The 24,103-nt window shown below is 45.1% G+C and overlaps 1 protein-coding gene across 1 annotated transcript; it reads left to right on the forward strand.

The window, feature by feature from the left end:
• Window positions 1-7,247: 7,247 nt before the first annotated feature.
• Window positions 7,248-19,844, forward strand: LOC130488468 (protein-lysine methyltransferase METTL21E-like). Its single transcript, XM_056862143.1, has 5 exons — window positions 7,248-7,259; window positions 10,394-10,501; window positions 17,067-17,224; window positions 18,518-18,635; window positions 19,429-19,844. The coding sequence occupies exons 2-5, from the start codon at window positions 10,441-10,443 to the stop codon at window positions 19,842-19,844; spliced, it is 753 nt and encodes a 250-aa protein (XP_056718121.1). The 5' UTR covers window positions 7,248-7,259; window positions 10,394-10,440.
• Window positions 19,845-24,103: the final 4,259 nt, after the last annotated feature.

Here is a 24,103-nt window from a genome sequence, read left to right on the forward strand (position 1 = left end):
CTAAGAGAGCTGTGATTAGCCCAAGGTCACCCAGCAGGTTTCAGGTGTACAAGTGGGGGAACCAACCCGGTTCACCAGATTAGAGTCTGCTGCTCCTGTCCCCTTTCAGCCCCGGCTGCCGCCGTCGAGAATGACGTTGCCATGCCTGCTTTTTTGCAGGCCAGCCTCACTATTCTCGCTCTGAGAGAGAAGGGCATCTACGATGGGGTGTTTCGGCTTCGCATGCTTCGGGAGGCAGGACTTAAAGAACTTTCATTCCCACTCCTGTCTCCTGGGAAACGCCTCCTTCTCCAGTTCTTTCCTGCCTCGCTATCGGGAGAGCGTATTTTTGCAGCTCTCTGTGCAGCTATAGGAAAGGTTTCTTCTTGTTATTCGTTATTCTTTAGCTAATCCGTTCCCTCTTTACCTATTTTCTAACCTTGTGTATTATCCCTTCCTCTGTGTTTGTCCGCCCTTCTGAGGGACCTTTGGAGGGTGAGGGGATAATAATTAGCTTCCCGCCAAAACGAAATGGCGGAGGGTCGCCCGGACCTTTTTGTTATGCAGGGCGATTTAGACCCTTCTCTCTTGAGACCGGCTTCTGACGGGGAGCAGCCCTCCTGCAGTCGTGCATTAAGCCTAAAACCTAAAAATGAGAAAGCTGCGTCAAAGAGAAAGAAGGTCGGGTCGGTGCGCGGGAAAGCGGCCAAGCGCCTCCTCTCTGCTGCCCGAATTCATACAGCCCCAAAGCTTCAGAGAATGAGCGCAGATCCGTCGCAGCCTCCAGGAGCTCAGGGACACACAGCGGTTTCGGCTGCTCCGATCCCAGGACAGGCACTTGAGCACACAATGGCTATCGCCGTTCCGACTCTGAGCTGCGGCACAGAGCACACAGCGGCGACTGCCGCTCCGACTCCACCAGATGGTGCCGAGTCAGCTCACCCAGGGGCCGCTAAAGAAGCCACCGATGGTAATGTACTCTCGCCGCCGATGCTTGCGGAAGTGGGGGGGGGGGCTGGACTTTTTAAGAGCTGAACTAGCAGCCCTCATTAGGGACTCCTTTTCAGAAGGGCTAAGAATGGTCATTTTACCCCTCCGACCCCTCCTCTTGCATCAACCTCACGGGAGGCTTCCCCCCCCCGACACAAGACAAGCGCGGGATTGCGCCATAAGGCTAGGAGGGGAGATACGCAGCCCTCTGGTGCCGGGTCAAAGCCTCAGACTTCCCCTCTGTCTAGACAACAGGGGCCTGATACCTCCCCATTCTCCACAGATGAGGAGGAAGGGGAAAAAGAGGAGGGCAAGTGCTCCTCCAGTGGGGAAGAGACAGTAATAGAAAATAAACAAAACCAAATTTTTAATGCGGAGGATTTTCCCTCCCTACTGACCAAAACCCTGGCAGCGCTAGACCTATCAGAGGACTCTAAAGATTCTTCCTCTGAGAAAAGGAAAGGGGCAAGAGAGTTTTTCCATATGAATGATGCTCCCTCCAGAACTATTCCTGTCCCTGATTACTTTACAGGACTAGTCAAGGCTGAGTGGGCCAAGCCTCTAGGGGGAAAGAGGGTTCCTCAATCTACAAAAAAGTTTTACAATTTAGCTAGCCTCTCAGCAGAACTTTTCAGTGTTCCCCCCGTAGAGTCACCAGTCTCTGCGTTGCACTCTGCAGATCTGGCTACAGAGGAAGGCCAGGTGTTGATTAGAGACCCTGTAGACCGTAAGGTAGATTTAGCCTGCAAGCGCTCCCACGAGGCTTCGGCCCTGGCGGCCAGTGCGTCCATCACGTCACCCCTTGTCTCTAGGGCCGCAATAGTGTGGGTCAGGAAGCTGGGGCAACTCATCCCTGAAGATGATAGGAATGCCCTGGAAGGCGTATCGCGGATTTTAAAAGCTGTGTCCTTGGCTGACTCATCTCTTGATGCCATGGTATTCTCAGCCAGGGCAGTGGCCACTACGGTGGCAGCCAGGAGAGCCATGTGGATACGCCCTTGGCAGGTAGAGCACCGATCCAAAATTGTGCTCATGGGCTACCCATACCAGGGCAGCTAGCTGTTTGGGGACTCGCTAGAGTCGATCCTTGTAGAGACCAAGGATAAAAAGAAGGCCCTGCCCAAAGTATTACGTAGGGACAATAAATACCCCAACCAGACTTCCTTTCGGTCCTACCATACCCTGTCAAGGTACCGACAGGATAATAGGAGAGGTCAGTGGAACTCTCAGCGTGGTTCCTTTCGCCGAGGCGGGCGCTTCTCCAGGAACTCCCGTTTCTCCAACTACCAGGCAGATAAGGGAGATAAAACCCCACGACAATCCAAGCAGTGACACCTTCCCCCAGCCTGTGGGGGGCAGGCTCAGCCTTTTCCTGGACCAATGGTCCTCCTCCCAACCAGACCCTTGGGTCATGAGGATAGTGTCAATAGGCTACCAGATAGAATTTTTCAAGACTCCTCCAAGTCGGGTGATCCCTTCACCACATCCTACAAACAAGGAAAAGCAACTGAGAACGTTGCAAGCAATACAACACCTAGTAGACATTCATGCCATAGAGGAAGTACCTCCCCTGGAAAGAAGATCGGGTATATATTCCGTCTTCTTCACAGTTCCAAAAAGAGACGGCAATTGGCGAGCCATTCTCGACTTAAAATTATTAAACAAGTTCATCCATTGAAAAAGATTCCGCATGGAGATGCTAATATCAATCTCAGAGGCCCTCAGACCTGGGGCCTTACCACTTTGATAGACCTCAGGGAAGCATACCTCCATGTCCCCATCCATCCTGCACACCGCAGGTTCCTGCGCTTTCAATACCGTCAACAGCACTACCAATTCAGAGCCCTCCCATTCGGCTTAACCTCTGCCCCGAGGGTATTTTCAAAGGTCATGATTACACTGGTAGTGATCGCTCGCCAGAGGGGAATAAGAATACACCCATATCTTGATGATCTTTTGATATGTGCATCGTCGAGGCAGCAGAGTCAGGAACACACGGACATTGTTCTGAAAATGCTGAAAGACCATGGGTTCCTGAAAATTTTTGACAAGAGTCAGCTGACACCATCCCGGCGCATCCGACATCTGGGCGTCTACATCGACACGTCAAGCAACCTGCTCATACTACCGGAGGACAAAATCACCAAGATTTGTGCCATCGCCAAACGCACAATCATCACCAAGTCATCTCGCCTCATGTTTTTGCCCAAATTTCAAGGACTGATGATATCCTGCATCCCTTGTGTCCAGTGGGCGAGGTTGCACGCGAGACCCCTGCAAGGTCTACTTTACATTTACCAGTACATCGCACGAAAACGTGACAGAAAACTACTTGTACCGGAACAGGTGAAGTCCAGCATCATCTGGTGGGCGGAGCCTACGAACCTCTCCAAAGGTCTGTTGTTCATCAAACCCCCGCCAGTGGAGATCTTCACCGACGCTTACCTATCGGGATGGGGAGTCATGCTTCTGGGCCAACCAGCACAAGGAGCATGGACTGCTCGGGAAAGAAGACTTCATATCAACACTCTAGAGACCAGAGCAGTCCTAAAGGCCTTAAAAAATTTTCAACCACAGCTCCAGGGAGCAAACCTCCGGGTCAGAATGTGGCCATGAAGGCTCACATCAACAAACCGGGGGGGGGGGGGTCATTCAGCGACACTCAGCAGAGAGGCCAGATTGTTGATGCTTTGGGCCGAGGCCAACCTGTCTTCGATCTATGCGGAACATATTCAGGGAACCCTGAATGTACAGGCGGACTGGCTCTGCAGAGAAACCCTGAACGAGGCCGAGTGGTCTCTCCACAACGAGGTATTCCACCAGATCTCCCAACGATTCGGTCATGCAACAGTGGACCTCTTCGCTGCGAGAGGAAATCAAAAGCTACCGAGGTTCTTCACACAGTACAAGCAGTACGGGGCGGAGCAGACTGAAGCGCTGGTGGCAACATGGCCCAACGAACACCTGTATGCGTTTCCTCCGTTCCCTCTAATACCAAGAGGGCTACGTCGCATCAGGGAACTACAGGCATCGGTGACACTAGTGGCTCTGTACTGGTCAAGATGACCATGGTTTCCGGTCCTGATGGAACTGTTCTCACAGAAACCCTGGAGACTACCGGTCAGGGAAGACCTTCTACATCAAGGTCCAATTCTTCACGCCAACCCAGGATGGTACAAGCTGACCGCCTGGGCATTGAAAGGGACCGGTTCCTAGCTTTAGGTTATTCCCCAGAGGTCACCGAAACCATCTTGGCGTCTCGCAGACCTTCTACGATCAGGATATATAACACATCTTGGAAAGCCTTTGCAAGGTGGTGCTGACGTAAAAAAGTCAACTCCCTAAAACCTTGTGTGGCTAATATCCTTCACTTCTTACAGGACGGGCGCAAGCAGGGACTGAAAGCTTCCACACTACGAAGGAAAGCTCAGGAATGGGCTGTTAGAGCCATCTCAGCCCCACCTACCTCACAGGGTGTCTGTTGTGGGGAGGGGGAGGCAAGGTGATTGTAAGCCAGTTTGATTCTTCCTTAAGTGGTAGAGAAAGTCGGCATATGAAAACCAACTCTTCTTCTTGTTTTATTCTTCTACTTTTCTGTTGGTTTTAGTCCAGAGTTAAAATCTGTTGCCTTAGAACACATGAAGCTGCCTTCTGTTAGGTCAGACTAGGCCTACCGAGGACAGTGTTGTCTTCTGACTGGCAGCAGGTCTCAGGTAGAGGTCTTTCTCATGACCTACTATCTGATGCCAAGGATTGAACTTGGAGGTGTTCAGCGGCTTCTCTCAGCACTCCCATCTTCTGTTCAGTTAAAAACAGTGTTGAGGGAAGAATCATGGAGCTCTAGGCCCAAGAAATAGAAGAGTAAATTGCTCTGTGTCTTCTCTGTAGATTTAAGGAGGATAGATATCCTTCCCCAAGCAGCATCTTTTTAATGCTTCCACAGAGCAGAAATGACTTGGCCACTTAGTATTTTATCTTCTGAAAGTCCAGCCAATATTCACAGTGAGCCGCCGTGAAATTATCTTACCTGCTTTGCGAAGATGAGTTTTGAAGGTGACCTTCCCAAGATTTTGGCCCATCGTTCTGCCAAGTATAGTATTTTATAACAACAGCAGCTCCATCCTCTGAGGCATGAGGTTTTATAGAACGTATCTCACCGTACCGGCGTCCTGCCCATTAATCTCAGCTGCTGAGCACAGCACAACCCCACCGGTCCTTTCTCAAGTCTCCAGAGAGATGTCTTTATTATTGATTTGTCTAACAGTTGTATCCGTACTCTATTCCAGGATTAATCCCTGCAAAATTGCACAGAGACCCTTTGTTCTGATGACATGACAGCCTAATTCAAAGACTTATGGGAGAGTTATATGTAAGTCCTGTAATTAGAACATCCTATTTTGTGTGTGTGACACACACAGAGAGTGAGACTGGAGAAAAAGATTAAAATCTGTTGGCAAATACAAGGTACCATATCAGGTATTTTTAAATGTGTGATGCTTATATGAAGGTGTTCATTCTAACAAGTTGGATATTATGCCTCATACTGCTTCTGTGGTATCTATTTCTCCCATGCCATGGCATGTCTCCCGCACTGTTCCCAAGCATCTGCTGACAGGATTTTGGCAGGTGTAGTAGAAGAAAAATGGCAGGTGTAGTAGAAGCTAAAATGACTAAACTGAGGCTGTCGTATTTTGGTCACATCATGAGACGACAAGAGTCACTGGAAAAGACAGTCATGCTAGGAAAAGTTGAGGGCAGCAGGAAACGAGGAAGACCCAACAAGAGATGGACTGACTCAATCAAGGAAGCCACAGCCCTCAATTTGCAAGATCTGAGCAAGGCTGTCAAAGATAGGACATTTTGGAAGACTTTGATTCATAGGGTCGCCATGAGTCGGAAGTGACTTGACGGCACTTAACACACAGACACAGTACAAGAAAAAGAAGAGTTGGTTTTTATATGCCGACTTTCTCTACCACTTAAGGAAGAATCAAAGCGGCTTACAATCACCTTCCCCTCCCCACAACAGATACCCTTTGAGGTAGGTGAGGCTGAGAGAGCTCTAACAGAGCTGTGAGTAGCCCAAGGTCACAACTTGTTCCCTCAGCAGCCAATTCATTAATATTTGTGGCTAAATCAGTTACAAGTTCAGTAATAAGGCAAAGTAATTTTAACCAGATTAACCTCTGGTAGTCCAGTGAAATTTCCAGAAAGCAGACCTATAGTCTTGCTTTAGTGTAACGACCATATCTAAGGTATCTGATCTCTGGTGTGATTTATACAATATTTAATTATTATTAATATAGATTTATATCTAGGGTTGCCAGGTCCCTCTTTGCCACCGGCAGGAGGTTTTTGGGGCAGAGCCTGAGGGCGGCAGGGTTTTGGGAGGGGAGGGACTTCAATGCCATAGAGTCCAATAGCCAAAGTGGCCATTTTATCCAGGTGAACTGATCTCTTTCGGCTGGAGATCAGTTGTAATAGCAGGAGATCTCCAGCTACCACCTGGAGGTTGGCAACCCTATTTATATCGGTTCTTGTAGGTTATCCGGGCTGTGTGACCGTGGTCTTGGTCTTTTCTGACGTTTCGCCAGCAGCTGTGGCAGGCATCTATCAGTAATTTATTTGTTTGAGTTGTTTAAAACAAACAAACAAAAAAAAACAACCCTGCCAGGTATCTAAAAAGCCAGTAAAACAACTTTTTCCTCCTTTCAAAAATAAACCATGCTGAAAGCTTTCAGAATTGTTTTTTTCAGAGCGTTCCTAAGAAGAGGTATGTTAGCACTGAACCTGGAAGTGTGCTTCCAAACTAGCGCATTCACTTTTTAAATCATAAGATTGCGCAGGACAAACAAAGTTTAAGAAATACAGCTTTTTTATTGTTGGCTACAATTCCCTTTAAAAAAGAAACCTCAGTGTTTTCATTCTGAAATCAGAAGTCGTTTTCTTCTTCTTTTGCTGTGATTTATTGTACTGATTTGAAGAGGGGCGGCGAAGTTTGTGTCCTGTGTAACATTACCTCTGTCTCCTAGGATAGCTCTCCTTCCCCTTTATGTAAGTGTGCCGAGGGTAGATATTTTCCCTCCCAATGAAATCCAAAGGGCACGTCCACTTTATTCACTCTGCAGCTGTCAGGATTGATTGATTCATTATCATATGGGGAGCGGGCTGCTGACAGCTGATGTTTCAAACTTTACTGCTTTTCCCTCTGGGGCTATTCATAAACAGCTCTGGGAGAGACGGGCTGTGGATTTATAGTCTCTGGAAACCTGGAACACAAGAAAGACTAGGTATGTAGCTGAACATATTGGTATAGACTTTAAAGACTCTAGACCTTGCAAGGTTTGTTTTAAAGCGCAGTTTTGATTCCTCCGAATGGATTCAAACCTTTCAAGGGCTATGTCACTGAAAGCCACTGTGGTGTACTGGTTAAGAGCGGTGGCTTGGAGCTGTGGAGTCTGATCTGGAGAGCCCGGTTTGATTCACTACTCCTCCACACATGAGTGGCGGAGGCTAATCTGGTGTACCGGATTTGTTTCCCCACTCCTACACACGAAGCCAGCTGGGTGACCTTGGGCTAGTCACAGTTCTATTAAGAGCTCTCTCAGCCCCACTTACCTCACAGGGTGTCTGTTGTGGGGAGGGGAAGGGAAGGTGATTGTAAGCCGGTTTGAGTCTCCCTTAAGTGGTGGAGAAAGTCAGCATATAAAAACCAACTCTTCTTCTTCTTAGATATGGAATTGTTCCAGTTTGAAGTACAGGTCATAGTAAAAATATATATATGTACAAAGCTAGTTAACAGGATAACGTTTCTGAGTCCTGCACCTTGTTTTGGAATTTGGGTAAATAGTATCCTAGGGGGATGACCTTCAAAATAAGCTTTGGTAAAAGGCCATTATGTCCTTCATGCTCATGAGTGATTGTGTAGCTAAGTAATGCTGTCAGTTAAGATGCAGCAAGATTCCCTGGCGAAGCTTTCTCTGCTCCTCTACAAAATAAAGCCTGCAATTCTATGTTCTCTGACCAGGCAGTAAGTTCAAGTAAAATCAGCCGGACTTCCGAGCAGACGTGCACAGAATCAGATTTCACCTATCACAAAAAGTCTGTATACAATTAAATGTTTTGTTTGTTATTTGCTGTGTGAATGCTTTTAAAAGAACAATTTCTCACTGCTACTATAGGAAATCACTAGTGTGGGATAGCTGGAAATTATTCGGTGACGTAGTACCTAGAAAAATGAATACCTGTTTTGGGAATGCTTGCTTATTCCATAAAAAAGATTTATGCAGTTTATATCTATAAGCATTTGACAATGGAGAACACTCACCTGCGTACTGTAAGAAACACCTTTTTCTAACAGGTACTTGCTACCCAGCTTGCTGGGGATAAAGGGAAGATGACTGGGAAAGGCACTGGCAAACCACCCCATAAACTTCGGGATGTGACGTCACCCCATGGATCAGGAATGACCTGGTGCTTGCACAGGGGACCTTTACCTTTTTACTTGCTACAAACTACTTTGTGGCCTTGATCAAGTAAATGATCTTGAGAGTGGAGGAAGAATTTCTGGTGCTGTAATAACCACCAGCCAGGAGGGAAGGAATGGACCAGTACCCTATTGGGGAGGCCAGCGATGGGTCAGGGACCTCTGTGATTGGGGGTTATGGGAGGTATGGTGGTGGTGGGAGAAAATACAAAGGAAGAAGATCAGTGTACCGATACACTTGATCTTCTTCCAATCTCTGCCTCATCCCAAAATACAATGGTGAAGGGGGTAAAGACAGTTAACCCTTCTCCTGCACCGAAGTTGTTTAATGCCAGGGCCATAAGCACTAAGACCTCCACGCTGCAAAACTATATTACAGCGCAGGATGTGAACCTGGTATGCATGACCGAGACCTGGCTGAGGAAGGGTAAAACTGTCACCCTGAAAGAACTTACCTGCCAGGATTTTTGGTCCTTCATCAGTCCTGGACTAAGGGCCAGGGGTAGGGTTGCCAGGTTCCTCTTCGCCACTGGTGGGAGGTTTTTGGGGCAGAGCCTGAGGAGGGCGGGGTTTGGGAAGGGACTTCAATGCCATAGAGTCCAATTGCCAAAGTGGCCATTTTCTCCAGGTGAACTGATCTCTATTGGCTGGAGATCAGTTGTAATAGCAGGAGATCTCCAGCTAGTACCTGGAGGTTGGCAACCCTAGCCAGGGGTGCCTGTACTCTTTCAGGAGACTTTCTCCTTTAAGGCAGTCCCCAACCCAATGATAGCAGGCATTGATTGTGTTGGCCTGATGAGGGACTCTGAGGAGAGCTTGGCTATCAAGGTGTACTGGCCACCTAACACACCAGCAGGGCCAGGGCTTTCTTGGCTGTGGCCCCAGCCTGGTGAAACTCTGTGTAGTGAGACCTGGGTCCTGCGGATTTAACTGAATTCTTCAGGGCCTGTAAAACAGTGATGTTCAACCAGGTTTATGGGAGGAAAAATATCTACCCGCAGCACACTTACATAAAGGGGAAGGACAGCTATCCTAGGAGACAGGGGTAGTGTTATACAGGACACAAACTTCACCACCCCTCTTCAAATTAGTACAATAAATCCAGGTAATAGCAGGAGATCTCCTGCTATTACAAGTGATCTCCAGCCGACAGAGACCAGTTCACCTGGAGAAAATGGCTGCTTTGGCAATTGGACTCTATGGCATTGAAGTCCCTCCCCTCCCATGTTAGGATCCCATGGAAAAATTGGTACTGCCTGAAGAGTTTTCCAGCCACGGAATAGGACTTTCTCCCCCCCCACCCCCACAAATGCCTCCAAATGCTGCTCGGGGGTGGGGGGAGACACTCCCCAAAAAAATAACATGGGGAGAATTGGAGGTCTGTGGCAGGAGAGGGACTGAGGAAAAATCAGCTCCCTTCTATCAGTGGAAATTTCTGCTGGATCCACTCCAACATTTGTGGATGCTTGAAATGCCAGCAGCCACTTGTGAATATTGATAGACGTTGACATGTGAAAATCAGCATTCACTGGTACGAATCTGAAAAGTGGGGAAATGTGTATCTATTTTTGGATGATTATTTGGGATTGTCAGCATTTGTATGTGAATGTTGACATTCGCTGTAAAATATTTAAAAACAGACTTTCTCCGAGGGCATCACGGTTCCTTCATAGGACAAAGGAATTGCTGGTACAGGATGGTAAGAATCTGTGAACACTGAGTATCTTGGAAACTGTGTTGGGTGAACTTAATTCATTCTGCTTTGCTATGACATTTCTGTGACTCTGTAATCTAATCTTATTTGTGGTAGACTGTTATAACTACTGTGAAATGCATGATGAAGAAAAGCCATGTGTTCTAGATCTGTCTTGGCTGTGTTCTAGATCCACCGTGTATTACTGTCTAGCTTTTCCCCCCCTTTTCTATTTTCATTTCTAGTGCAAATACCCTGCCTCTCTGGTACATGGTATGAAATGGATTAAAAAATGTCACAACAAAAGCATTTTGAATCAGATGAGTTATCTCGAATGCCAGAACAGGAAAACGGTAAATATTATCTGCTTGTCATCCCTGGTTTATGAAAGCAAGTGTGGTACACTGGTTAGAGAGTAAGTCAGAGAACCAAGTTTGAATCCCCATTTTTATGGAAGCTCACTGGGTAGCCTTAGACCAGTCACCCACTCTCAGCCTAATCTACCTCATGGGGTTGCTGTGAGGGTAAACTGGAGGAGAACTTTATAAGCCATTTTGGGTCCCTGCTAAGTAGAAAGGCAGGATATAAATTAAATAAATAAAGGTATACTACAAGCTCTGCTCACGACCTGAGTTTGATCCCGATGGAAGTTGGTTTCAGGTAGCCGGCTCAAGGTTGACTCAGCCTTCCATCCTTCTGAGGTCGGTCAAATGAGTTCCCAGCTTGCTGGGCGTAAAGGGAAGATGACTGGGGAAGGCACTGGCAAACCACCCTGTAAACCAACTCTGCCTTGGAAACGTCAGGATGTAACGTCACCCCATGGGTCAGGAATGACCCGGTGCTTGCACAGGGGACCTTTACCTTTTTACTAGCTTGCCAAGAGCATATGCTTCCTATTTGCTGTTAGGGGAGGCATTATTTATTAGTAAAATACTTACGTATAGGTGCCAGCATCACACCTACAGTGTTTAAGTTAAAATAATCACCGACCTTAGTTGTACAACTTAGTTGTAGAAATACTCGTAGTTGTAGGTAAATATCAGAATGAGCTATACACTTATGCTAAACAGTTGTAGATTATTTTGTGTGATTAAAAAGGAAAGGTGCTTTGCAAAGAAACATCTCAAATGCCTGGCTCTTCACACTCATGGCAGGATATGATTTCATTTGGCCTTACTTAAAGAAATGTGACCTGCTTACCCCTTGCGTTCCCCCCCCCCCAGTATTTTCCAGATTGATTGCTGTCCGCTGTAAACAAGATATTCCCGGCATAGTGATATATCCCCGTGATTTAAAATCTTTGCTGTCACTTGTGTTACCAATTTTTAAACTGGTCCCTCTAATTTTAGTATCATTTTGATCTGCAGCAGTTATCAGGTGATGTTATTTAAGCTCTGTGCCATCAAAAACTTCAACTGCTCATTTCCGCATATTAAAAGGACAGGATTTTTTTTTTCTCCTGGCCATTTGGCAGCCATGTGGTAGGAGATCACGTGGATGCAGTTCATTAGGTACATTTCCAGAAGCAGTTTTTTTTGGGGGGCAGGGGAGGGATTCTTATATAAGAATGGAACAAGAACCAGTACAAGAAGATGGAATTATTGCGAACTCAGCATTTAGCAGATTCTGGTTTCCTTAAAATAGAAGCAAGAAAGAGTAGAAGGTGGACGTTTAGCAGTTTCTGAGAATGTGATAGAGTGACAAGTATAAATAAGGTAGCCAGTGAATTTATATAACTTTGGTAGGGGGCCTGAGAGGGTGGTATAGAATATATGCAAACATTAACACCTTAATGTGTGTGTTCACATGAGGGTTCAGTGTTATGTAAATATATATCATCAGGTGTTTATGAGCGGTATCAGTGCTTCAGCAAAGTCCATCTCTGACATAAGGGGCACCCTTAGCAGGGTGAATAAACACCTTCTGAGGGTAACTGGGGTCACTGGGGGTGAGACAATGTTTATTATTAGCCGGCCTCTTGCAATACTTGTAGTTGTACTAAAGGAACTGGGATGGAGAAGGGAGAGGGCAGGCCGGTTGTAAGACAAGGGGGATTTCTTTTTCAGGGTAACGTAAAGTGATAACAGACAAACGGAAGTGTGATGGGTTTAGAAAAGATAATTGTGTACGAGTTACTGCATCCTGTCTGTATAAAAATATTTCAATTTAGAAGTCACCTCGTGCCTCTGACAGAGTGGCTTCCAGCTCACAAAAGCATGGGCTAGTCTTTAAATCACCAGAATAGTCTTCTTCTGTTTCTGCTGCAACAGACCAACGTGGATGCCTCACTGGAATCTGTCTCCAGTAGATGTGCGAAACTGTAATTCCAAAATAGTAGTTGTGATGGCCAATTGCACATTAACGGAGGGGTAAATCCCATCTATATCCCAACATAATTTGTCTGGGATGCATAATTTTGATTAGCATGTCTCTCTGTGAACTGTGAACATTAACAAGTACTCAATAGGGAATGAAATATTAATACACTGTGCTATTAAGCTAGGCCTTCACCGGGATTCTGCTTTCTGTTACGTGATCCTCTTGAGAGGTGGCATTTAAATGTTCTGAATGAATAAATATGTTTGATTTGATATACACTTCCACCCATTGGGATTGTGCCATGTCTGTTCATGTTTCTATACATAGGTTTGAATCCTGTAAAACATTTCTACCGGTTGAGGGAAGTGGATGTTTCTTCTCCCCACACTACATCCCCAAATGCCGCCTGAGTATTGTTGCTGGGGAATGGGAGACCCCCACAAACAACATGAGCCAGAGGGCATTAACGCATGGTCGTTTTTATCCCCTGTTTCTCCCATGAATGCAGTGAATCTCAGGAGTAAGCATGCATGGCAGTCACCCAGTTCCAGGTTCACCCATCCCATTTCGGGGACTTCCTCAGATTTTCCAAGTCCGGCATTGCCCCTATTTAAATGGAAGGAGTGAAGCAGGTGTGAGTGTTTGCCGGTGCGTTTCAGAGCACCGGCTGGGAGAAGCCACTGCCCAACCCAGAACCGGTGGCAGCTTCTCCTCCGGACCCACGCCTCTCTCCCCCTCTCTCCCCCTGCCCTCCCCTGCACCCAGCCTCTGACAGTGGGGCTCCTCCCTTAAGGCTGCAGGCGGCTGTGAGGTGGGGTGAAACACCGGCTGGTGCTGGGCGAGGGAGCAGAGGAGGGCAGGGAGAGAGGGGGAGAGAGAGGTGCAGGTCAGGGGGGGGGGAGCTGCCGCCTCAGCTACCCCTTCCTCATTTGTTTGCCCCTGTCCTGTCCCCGTGCGTTCAATTTTTTGAATGCGGGATCAGAAGGCGTGCCCCATAATCACAATTCTAGAGTGGGACAGGGAATTGGTGAAAATCACCCTCCGCCTTCCACTTGCAGAAGTCCTCTGTGGGAGTCCACCCATAGTTGATCTAAATGATAAAAGATTGTAGCCCTCCTAACTGCACACTTAGAATGAAGATAGTTTATACATTCTGAAATGTGGAGGTGATTTCAATACACGGTCACTGTCTTGTGAAGCATTTGTTTGCCAGGGCGGAGAATGTGTGTTCAAGGCATTTCCCCAGGCCCCGGGGTGGGGAAGGCTGAGAAACAAAGGGGGGTAAACAAAGCCTCCCTTGCATACTAAATGAAGCGCTCCAAGCAGACACCTGGACTGAAAGTGAGATCCTTTAATCCCATCAGCAATCAAGGCTGTTCAGAAAAGCCCTGCTTAGTCCTTTGCATATCTTATATACCCTCAAGCCTCACCTAACATCCAGAGCAGATTGAGCTAACCATCTCCTATCTGACTCACACCCACCCTGAGAAACTTCTCAGACATCCCCTCATATTCTAATATCCATACTCAAGCAATCACTGGTCACTGATCAAGCCATCACAAGTAGTCTATAGTTTCCTGACATGACCTCATACCCATCATAACCTTTGTCCCGGCTACTGGAGGAGTAATTAGACTCTTGCCACCTCATGCCACCTCAGGGCTCATTTTAATTACAAATATTGGCCCTCTCACCATTCATAGTGTATGTGTGCTTTTGATCTGACCACATACCCCTTACTTGTGTGTAAGGACCTTTTCGCTTAGTTTCCGAGAGATGCTGGTTCGTTTCTCTCTCTTCAGCACTGCTTTCAATGGACATCCCTCTTCTGGACTGGTAAATATCGCCTTAACTCTAGAATCCCACCCCTCCTCCCTGTTATTTTCTTAGTTCTTGTATGAATCAGCATGTTTTGAAATTCCCCCCTCCCCCCACAATAAAAACTCTATTTTATTCAAAAGCCGCTTCTTTATTAAGAGTTTTCCAAAAGGGACATCTTCTTAAATGCTGGCAAAAGATCCTGGTTACCCAACCTCTCACAAAGCTTAACTCCCCAACCAAAGTGGAGATTATCTAATTCAGGTAGCACTGGCAGCACCCAGAAACGACATCATTGTGTCAGGCAACTCTCTAGCATTCACCCAGTGTGATGATAACCATCTTCAAGTACTTGAAGAGGATGGTGCCGAGTTGTTTTCTGTTGCCCCAGAAGGTCGGACCAGAACAAAAGGTTTGAAATTAAATCAAAAGTGTTTCCAGTTAGACATTAGGAAGAACTTTCTAACAGTTAGTGTGGTTCCTCAGTGAAAGAGGCTTCCTCGGAAGATGGTAAGCTCTCTTTCCCTGGAGGTTTTTAAGAAAAGGTTAGATGGCCATCTATCAGCAATGCTGATTCTATGACCTTAAGCAGATAATGAGAGGGCATCTTGGCCATCTTCTGGGCATGGAATTGGGGTCACTGGGTGTGTGTGTGTGTGGGGGAGGTAGTTGTGAATTTCCTGCATTGTGCAGGGGGTTGGACTAGATGACCTTGGTTGTCCCTTCCAACTCTATGATTCTATGATATCACTTTCAACTTGTACCAGAAGTGATGTTGTGGCATCTGTGCAATGTCAAAAAGGGAAGTCCCAGCCACCTGCAATCTGCTGTTTTCAGGCCGCAGGTTGGTAGCCCTATGAGTGCATGATGGAATCATCCATCACACAAAAAACAAATATAGACAACAGACAGGTCAGAGAGCAGAGTCTTAGACTACCTATCTCCCAGATATCTAGTTTTCTAAAGTGTTGTGGCACATGAAAGAGTGTGTCACATTAAAATTTGCTACTCTTTAAGGATCTAAAAAACCCTTTGTCATTTTGGCTGCAGCAGACGAACATGGCCACTTCTCTGGAACTTGTGTGTTCTTGGCAGGGATTTCTTGGTACAGAGGTGAATTCAGTCATGTTTAACCCTTCCTTGGGACTTTCATTAAAATTGTTTCTGTGCTGTGAGATGGTTTTTTTTTTGGCCATATTCCCATATGGTTATAGTGATGAATATTTGGGAAATTATTTGTTGGAACTCCACTCTGGTTTGCTATTGCTCCACATATCTATCCATTCCTGAACTGCTTTTACCACTAGGAAGTCTGGACGAGAGTTTATATAATTCCTGGGTCAGAAAGAATGTGTTGTCAAAGAGCCAGAGTATCTCAGGGCACATATTACCACACTCTTGAGTCTCAGGTTTCAGCACTGGTGTTGATGCAGCTGCTTGAAATCGCTTCAGTAGGATACTTGAGGACATTGCTGGATTCCTCCCCTTAAGGCCTTTCTATCTTTGATTTTTCTATGGTTCCCTTGCCACAAAGTGAGGTCAAATCTTGTTAGTCATTAGAGTTGGCATCATTTTATTTAGGGAATGTATATGCTACCTCTTGGGAAACCTGCCCAAGGCAACTCACGGATAATTTCGTTTGTTTATGGTGTTGTTGTTTTTATCATTCTTGAAGCAAGCCAGTAAAAATCAGGCCAATAAGTAAAATAGTTTCTTCATGGAAAAAAAGTACTTGAATAATTTAGGTAGCATATCTTTTCTGTTTTGAGAGATCGTTTACCGTGCATTCCTGACCTGAATGCCTGCACTGGGCTTAGGAGGCAATGCAGTGGCACTGCCTCCTAAGGAGGTTTCAGCCCTGCCGAAATCTCCACCCGGCACAAAAAATCGGTGCAGCCCTCATAGGCAAAAAAAAAAAGGGGTGTTCTCAAGCCATAACAGCTCAGGAGGCTAACGGTGGCCCAGCCCCCTGGCCAGGGCCGTGACGCCCCAGGAACTCCTCCTGGGAATGCCTCCTGGGATGCCGGGATGCCCCGGGAATGCTTCCCAGGACGCCGCTGTGGCCTTTGCCGGCGTCCGGACTATGACTGCAAGTAGGTCAAACAAATTCTAGTATCAAGTGAACGTTAAATGGTTATCCAACAAATTCAGGTTGTGGATTCCATAGGTAGTATACGATATTATACAAACACATTCAGGTTGTAATACAACCTGTATTATGCTGGTTTAATTTAAAGAGATTGATGTTAGAAATCCACATTTGTATTTAATGGTATTTTTTTGTATAAGAGGTACTACTATATGTGTTTCTACCTGCAAGCCAACTGGGATCCACCATGGCCAACCCAACAAGCTGATACTCATGGCAGGTGTCTGCAATACCAAGCCGGATCTGAGGAGATAATGTAAAACTGTGCATGGAGGATTGCTGGGGAAGTCTTGTTCTTGACTACTTTAAGGAACGTCCCACCTGTCTTTCCTTTATTACATTATTATAACTTTTCGGATTGGTTTCTGAGTCTCCCTGATGTCGAGAGAAGAAGAAATGAAATTCTATTATTGCAGCTTTTATAAATAGAAATCATGATGGATCACAGCTCCAGCCGGCCACATATATCACACTAAACAATTCATTACATTCCTGGAAAGTGACATAACTCAAACAACTGGGCCTGTTTGCTCAGAGAATGGAGATGGGTTCATTATGAGATCTTTAGCTGAGCTTGGCTACCTCCTCTTTGTTACTACAATGCACACCCTTTTTATTGTTTTGTTACTAGGACAAAATGGAGATGAGCAGATAGTTGCAGAAATCCTGGGAAGACGATTCTCTCCTTCACTGATAACCACTCGAGCCTGGGAAGGATTCCATTTTATTGGACATGAGATAGAGATTACAGAAGCCACAGACAGTTATGGAGCCGTGGTCTGGCCTTCGGTACTGTTGTCACTTTTGGTTTCCCCCTGGGGTTGCCAGGTCCCACTTCGCCACCGACAGGAGGTGGAGTCTGAGGAGGGCGGGGTTTGGGGAGGGGAGGGACTTCAATGCCATAGAGTCCAAAGGTCAAAGTGGCCATTTTCTCCAGATGAATTGATCTCTATCGGCTGCAGATCAGTTGTAATAGCAGGAGATCCCCAGCTAGTACCTGGAGGTTGGCAACCCTATTTCCCCCCTTTAAATCTTGAAAACATAACATCTCATGGAAACCTGACTCTATATGGCGTTTCCGCAATGGGGGATTAGAAATACATTGTCTCACTAGCCCTGTTATCGTGAATCTTCAAAAATTTTAGAAGCCAAAATCTGTAGCCAAATTACAGAAGAGGCATAGGTAATCGAACGTTCTCCAGAACTGGAACCTTCTACATTTTCACTTAAATTCCTATAGTGCATATATTTTCATACACTTTTTCTGACAAAATCTACTTTTGGCAGCATGGTGTAGTGGTTAAAAGAGGGTTTGTTTCCCCACTCCTACACATGAAGCCTGCTGGGTGACTCTGGGCTAGTCACAGTTCTCTCCGAACTCAGCCCCACCTACCTCACAACGTGCCTGTTTTGGGGGGGGGGGAGGGAGGGTGATTGTAAGCCACTTTGAGACTCCTTCTGGTAGAAAAAGCGGGATATAAAAATCAACTTCTTTCATTCATATAATCTGAAATCATGTTTTCCCTTCATTAGAGGGCTGCCTCACTCACTAGCTCACAACGTTCACTGCTGCTGATAATGAAGTCATTTGTAAAGTTTCTGTTATGTATGTTAATAAACCATTGCTCAGTTGTGTGTGTATGTAAAATGCCATCAAGTTGCAGCCGACTTATGGCGACCCCTTTTGGGGTTATCATGGCAAGAGACAAAAAGAGGTGTTTTGCCAGTGCCTTCCTCTGCACAGCAACCTTGGTCTTCCTTGGTGGTCTCCCATCCAAATACTAACCAGGGCTGACCCTGCTTAGCTTCTGAGATCTGATGAGATCAGGTTAGCCTGGAAATCTTAGGCAATAACCTCAATTGGTTCGCGGTTTGAACCACCCAATTAGAACACGGGAGGGGACAAAAGTGCAGGCTATCTAAGGGCATAAAAGAAGGGACATTTGAGCCTCTGTTCTCAGTTCTTGCCGTTATGGCTATTCGCAATAAAGATGTATATGCTGAACTCCGTCTCTGATTTTGTGTATCATCCACGTGACATAAAAGTTTCCATGTTAATTAATCTCTTCTCCCCCTCCCTAGGCTCTCATTCTGTGCCACTTTTTGGAAACAAACGTGAACTCATATAGCATGGTTGATAAAAATGTCATTGAAATTGGAGCGGGAACAGGTCTGGTCTCAATAGTAGCTAGTTTCCTTGGTGAGTAGCATCTACCGCTGTACTGGAAAGGATGAATTTTTGTTAATGTCAGTTTTGTAAATGTGCAAAAAAGGTGGTATAATTTATTTTTAGATATTTGCATATGACAATTACATTTTGGTAACGTTCTGCAGTCACTATTGAATGTTTGAGCATTCACAGAATTTGCCTGCAGATTAGCCCATGTGAATTCCATCATGCACCAAATTTTGAACATTCTGTATAACATGCAAAATCTGGAGTGTTAGTAAAAACCACCTGAGGGGAATGGTAGATCAGTGTGTTTAATTGTTTTTATTATTTAATATTATTAGAGAAAGGAATACCAATATATACACAGACTGGCAGCACCTCACCTGGGTCTCGGGCAGAGGTCTTTCACATTACCTCCTACCTGATTCTCTTAATTGGAGATGCTGGGGATTGAACCTGGGACCTTCTGCAAGCCAAGCAGATACTTTACCACTGAGCCATGGCCCCTCTCCTAAAAGCAACGCAAGCACATAATAAACATTCAAATTATATCACTTTCAGAAATGTGCAGAAATAAAATGATTAATGAAAATGATTCTTTCCTCAAAGAATTCCAGTTTGACCGTCTCAACAAGTCTCCCTCTCCCCCAATATTTTCACTAACCAATTCTTAATACTTGGTGGGTCAAGTTGTGCTATTTCCTAACTATTTATAGCAGTTATCAATAAAGACAGAATTTCTGCAGAAGATATTCCTACTGATTCTTTAAATTATCCACAAGAACGACCTTCGTAATTCTGTGGCTCTCTTCCGTCACAGGTGCCCACGTGACTGCCACTGACCTCCCAGAAGTGCTGGGAAACCTCCAGTACAATGTTTTCCGAAACACGAAGATGCGATGCAAACATCAGCCCCAGGTGAAAGAACTATTTTGGGGGGCTGACTTGGAAAAGAAGTTCCCCAGGTCCTTGTGCCAGTTTGACTACATCCTGGCCGCTGATGTCGTCTACCACCACCCTTACCTGGACGAGCTCCTCCTTACCTTTGACCACTTGTGTAAAGACAACACAGTCATCCTCTGGGCCATGCGGTTTAGGCAGGAGAGAGAAAACCAGTTTGTGGACAGAGTCCAGAACCTGTTTGACCTGGAAGTGATTTCTGACTTTCCCAGTTTAGATATAACCCTGTTTAAGGCAAAGAGAAGAGTGAAATGGTCTCTACCTACTGCATCCTGATTGTTAATTGATTTGGTTGTTAATTTAACCTGATAGTTAACTAGGCTTAGGGCCAAATGAGATGCAATGCAAGTTGGTCCATGACTGGATCGCCACACGGTGCCTTAAGTTAAAAGCAACAATAGGGAAGGAAATTGGATCGGGATCATGGCATCAGGGTTTGTTTTTGTTTTAAGCCTCCCCACCCCATGTCATTTTTCCATTTCCTGTGTTCCTTGCTAAATGGGGGAGAACATGCTGATACCATTAGGGGCTGTCTGTATGTGATTTACAAGAGGAAAATTACATGGGGGGAAGGGTTAAATTCCTCTCCCCAGAACTGCAGCCCTACCTGATTTAGCTCTTCAGCAGTTGTTTAAGCAAAAGATATAAACATGTGGGGAGATCCAAGTGATTCTGTACACATGAGGGTTTGGGTATTATTATTATTATTACTATTACTATTATTATTATTATTATTATTAGGCATGGTGGAAAGTTAAGAACATAAGAAAAGCCATGCTGGATCAGACCAAGGCCCATCAAGTCCAGCAGTCTGTTCACACAATGGCCAACCAGTAGAATTGCCAAGCTCCGCGTTGGGAAATACCAGGATATTTTGGGGGCGGAGCCTGAGAAGGGTGGGGTTTGGGGAGGGACTTCAATGCCATAGAGTCCAATTGCCAAAGCGGGCATTTTCTCCAGGTGAACTGATCTAGATCAGCTGGAGATCAATTGTAATAGCAGGAGATCTCTAGCCACCATTTGGAGGATGGCAACCCTATCAACCAGGTGCCTCTAGGAAGCCCACAAACAAGGCAACTGCAGCAGCATCCTGCCTGTGTTCCACAGCACCTGCTGGTAATATAATAGGCATACTCCTCTGATCCTGGAGAGAATAGGTGTGCATCATGACTAGTATCTAGTTTTGACTAGTAGCCATGGATAGCCTTATCCTCCATGAACATGTCCACTTCCCTCTTAAAGCCTTCCAAGTTGTCAGACATCGCCACGTCCTGGGGCAGGGAGTTCCACAATTCAAAAGTTGATCCCTCACCTGCAGTCTTAAATAGTCCAGTTCACAACAGATTTGAATTGAACGGTTGGTGGAAAATGGGGGAGGTGGTATGATGTCACAGCATCTGCAATGCTCTAGGAATTTACCCTAATCATTTTGGTCTTTACTATAGTAATTGAGGGGAGATTCCTAGAGTGTCATGGTGGCTGTGATATCAGTCCTGGGATTTGCTAGTGGCAATTGGACTCCATGGCATTGAAGTCCCCCCCTCTCCAAACTCCACCCTCCTCAGGCTCCACCCCCAAAATCTCCAGGTATTTCCCAACCCGGAACTGGCAACCCTGCTTATGATTAAACATGCATAGGACTTCACCATTTGTGACCAATCAATTAAAGGTACTCTGTACATGTTCTCAATAATTTTGGTACCAGAACTATCTCTTATTCACTGATTCCATTCCACTTTTGCAACTGCTTTCTCACTATCTTTTTTTTTAATTGATTGGGGGAAATCCAGAGTCTGGGATATTACTGTATTTATCATTACTATCTAGGGTGGGATGGGGATGGGGAGAGGAACAGAAGTTCAGTTAGACTTGGAGGGTGGTAATTCTATCATTTCATGTAGTTATTGCAGCAGGTCTACAACTGGCTTCCTTTGGCAGGTTCATATCGAATGTGATATCTGACCTGAATTTTTCCTAGTTCCCTTAACTTTGCTCCTTTCAAAGTGTGCCGTGCCGGATTTTAACATTCTGTGCAAGAAATATTCAGTTGTACTGTCACCTAGTGGAAATTTGGGATCAAAACAAGTTGGGCCACAATCACAAATAGACACATGAAGCTGCCTTATACTGAATCAGACCCTTGGTCCATCAAAGTCAGTATTGTCTACTCAGACTGGCAGTGGCTCTCCAGGGTCGCAGGCAGAGGTCTTTCACATCACCTGCTTGCCTAGTCCCTTTAACTGGAGATGCCAGGGATTGAACCTGGGACCTTCTGCATGCCAAGCAGATGCTCTACCACTGAGCCACAGCCCCTCCCCAAGACAAGCCACCGAACATTCGTCCAAATACATTACGGGTGAAATGGGCTTGCCGGAACCAGGTCTGTGACTTAAAAAAAAACAACAACCTCAGATAGGCGTCAGTGTGCAATTTACCTATGAACTCCGGCCTGGGGATTGTTTCGGCAATGGAGGCATACCAGAGCCCAACAACGCACTCATCTTTGTTTGTCTATATATCACATTGTCATTACATGCAAGTCACCCTCAAAGCAGAGTACATGGTTCAGTCCTCTCTAATTTGTTCTTTGCAACAACCCTATGAAGTAGGGGGGAGGGGGGGAGAGAGACTGGTCCAAGGTCACTCATCAAGCTGGTCTCCCAAGTATTTATATCATCCCATGTCATTGATTTCACTGATTTGAGTTCAGTGAGATTTGGGCAACCTGCCTCTGAATTGTGGAAAAATTATACCACTTCATACTCCAGGTGAGGTATCACATATTTGAGTGTGTTCTCATAGAACACCCTCCACCGCTAGGCACCCATAGTGGAATGTTAGAAGGACTGAAGGTTAGCCATGTATAAATCTGAATTTCAGGGTTCTTTCTTTTTTTAATGTGAGAGTTCAGTACAAGCATACTTTGGAGATATTGTAGGTTCAGTTCCGGACCACTGCAATAAAGCGAATATCACAATAAAGCGAGTCACATGAATTTTTTTTTTATTCCCAGTGCATATAAAAGTTATGCTTACACTATATTGTAGTCTATTAAGTATGCAATAGCATTATGTCTAAAAAAATGTACTGTAATAAAAATGATGAAGTTTGAAATATTGCAAGAATTACCAAAATGTGACACAGAGACAAGAAATGAGCACATGTTGTTGGAAAAATGGCGTTGATAGACTTGCTCGAAATGCGATATCTGCGAAGCGCAATAACTATGAAACTACCGACTATATGTTGGAGCACTACCTGTTGAATATCACCTATGAAATCATCAATTTGCTCAAATAGGACCATATCATTTGTTAACTCTGTATTTATACTATTAGGTCTTTTAATAGGAATTGCTGGAACTCTACCTGGTGAATACCACTTGCGGAATCATAATTTGAATTGACATTAATTTGAATCACCTGTTGAATATATACCTGTAAGACTATCTCATATATTGCTATTGTATGTTATATCCACAATTTATAAGCCTGTATATGAGTTGTGTCAATATAATTTTGATACATATCTTATGGTGAGTCATAACCCACTTCAGTTAAAATTCAAAAGATTCTATGTTTATAATCTATTATTGTTGCAAAAATCCATTAGTAGATTTCTCCGCTACAAACTTGTCTAATCTCCTGTTAAAGCCAAATAATCACTATTGATTATAGTGAGTCTAGCTGACTAATTTAGTACCTTCTTATTCCTCTTGTTTTCTTTGGTTTTTACTGTGTATATTCAAACACGCAGTCTCCCACGTGTACTTTGGAGTGTTAAAGACCATCTACAGTTGTATCAAATCAAATCCATCTTTGAACTGGCCCTTAAATAATTACATAGTCCTGTCAACTTTAGAAAGATTTTTCTGAGACAAACGAGACAGTGATATAAGTAGAGCGGTCGTAAAGAGAACCATGGTCATGCTGTTTCCTTCCAATTATGGCTTACCCGTTATTGACCTTCAGCATCACTGGCATGGGAAAGGGGAGTCAGAAGAACTTAAATAACCGCAGATGAGTTGTGCTGTTGAATGCATTTTTAAAGTTAGGAAACTATGCAAAGCTCATTAAAACAATATTACGGACGAGACTTCCTTAGCTAATCGGTGCAGAAAGAATTGTGATAATGGTTATGAAAAGAAAATCCCCATAAAAGAACAAAGAGGCAGCGTGCATTCCTCAGTAGCACAATCTTTGGCAATTGCATCAACAGCCCTTTGTTTTTAAAAAAACATTAACATTCTGTATCAAGTTAGCCAAAATTCTCTTTTTTTAAAAGAAGCTAAATCGCCCAGCCTGGATACAACCGGAAGCGATGCCCCTCTCAAATCACTTCAGCTCTGTGAAACGATTACGTAGGTTCTCGCTAGATGTGACAAGGGAAGTCTATCCTCAGGATAGTCCTCTGTGCCCCCTCCCCACATTTTTGGTTCAGAGTTCCTGAAGGACCCTAAATGAAACCGGGAAAACAGCAATGGGGAAGAACAGTGTATAATCCTGCACCATTTCTCCTGATCCAAACCTGGGGCA

Source organism: Euleptes europaea, chromosome 16 (genome assembly GCF_029931775.1).
Source record: "Euleptes europaea isolate rEulEur1 chromosome 16, rEulEur1.hap1, whole genome shotgun sequence".
Taxonomy (NCBI): domain Eukaryota; kingdom Metazoa; phylum Chordata; class Lepidosauria; order Squamata; family Sphaerodactylidae; genus Euleptes; species Euleptes europaea.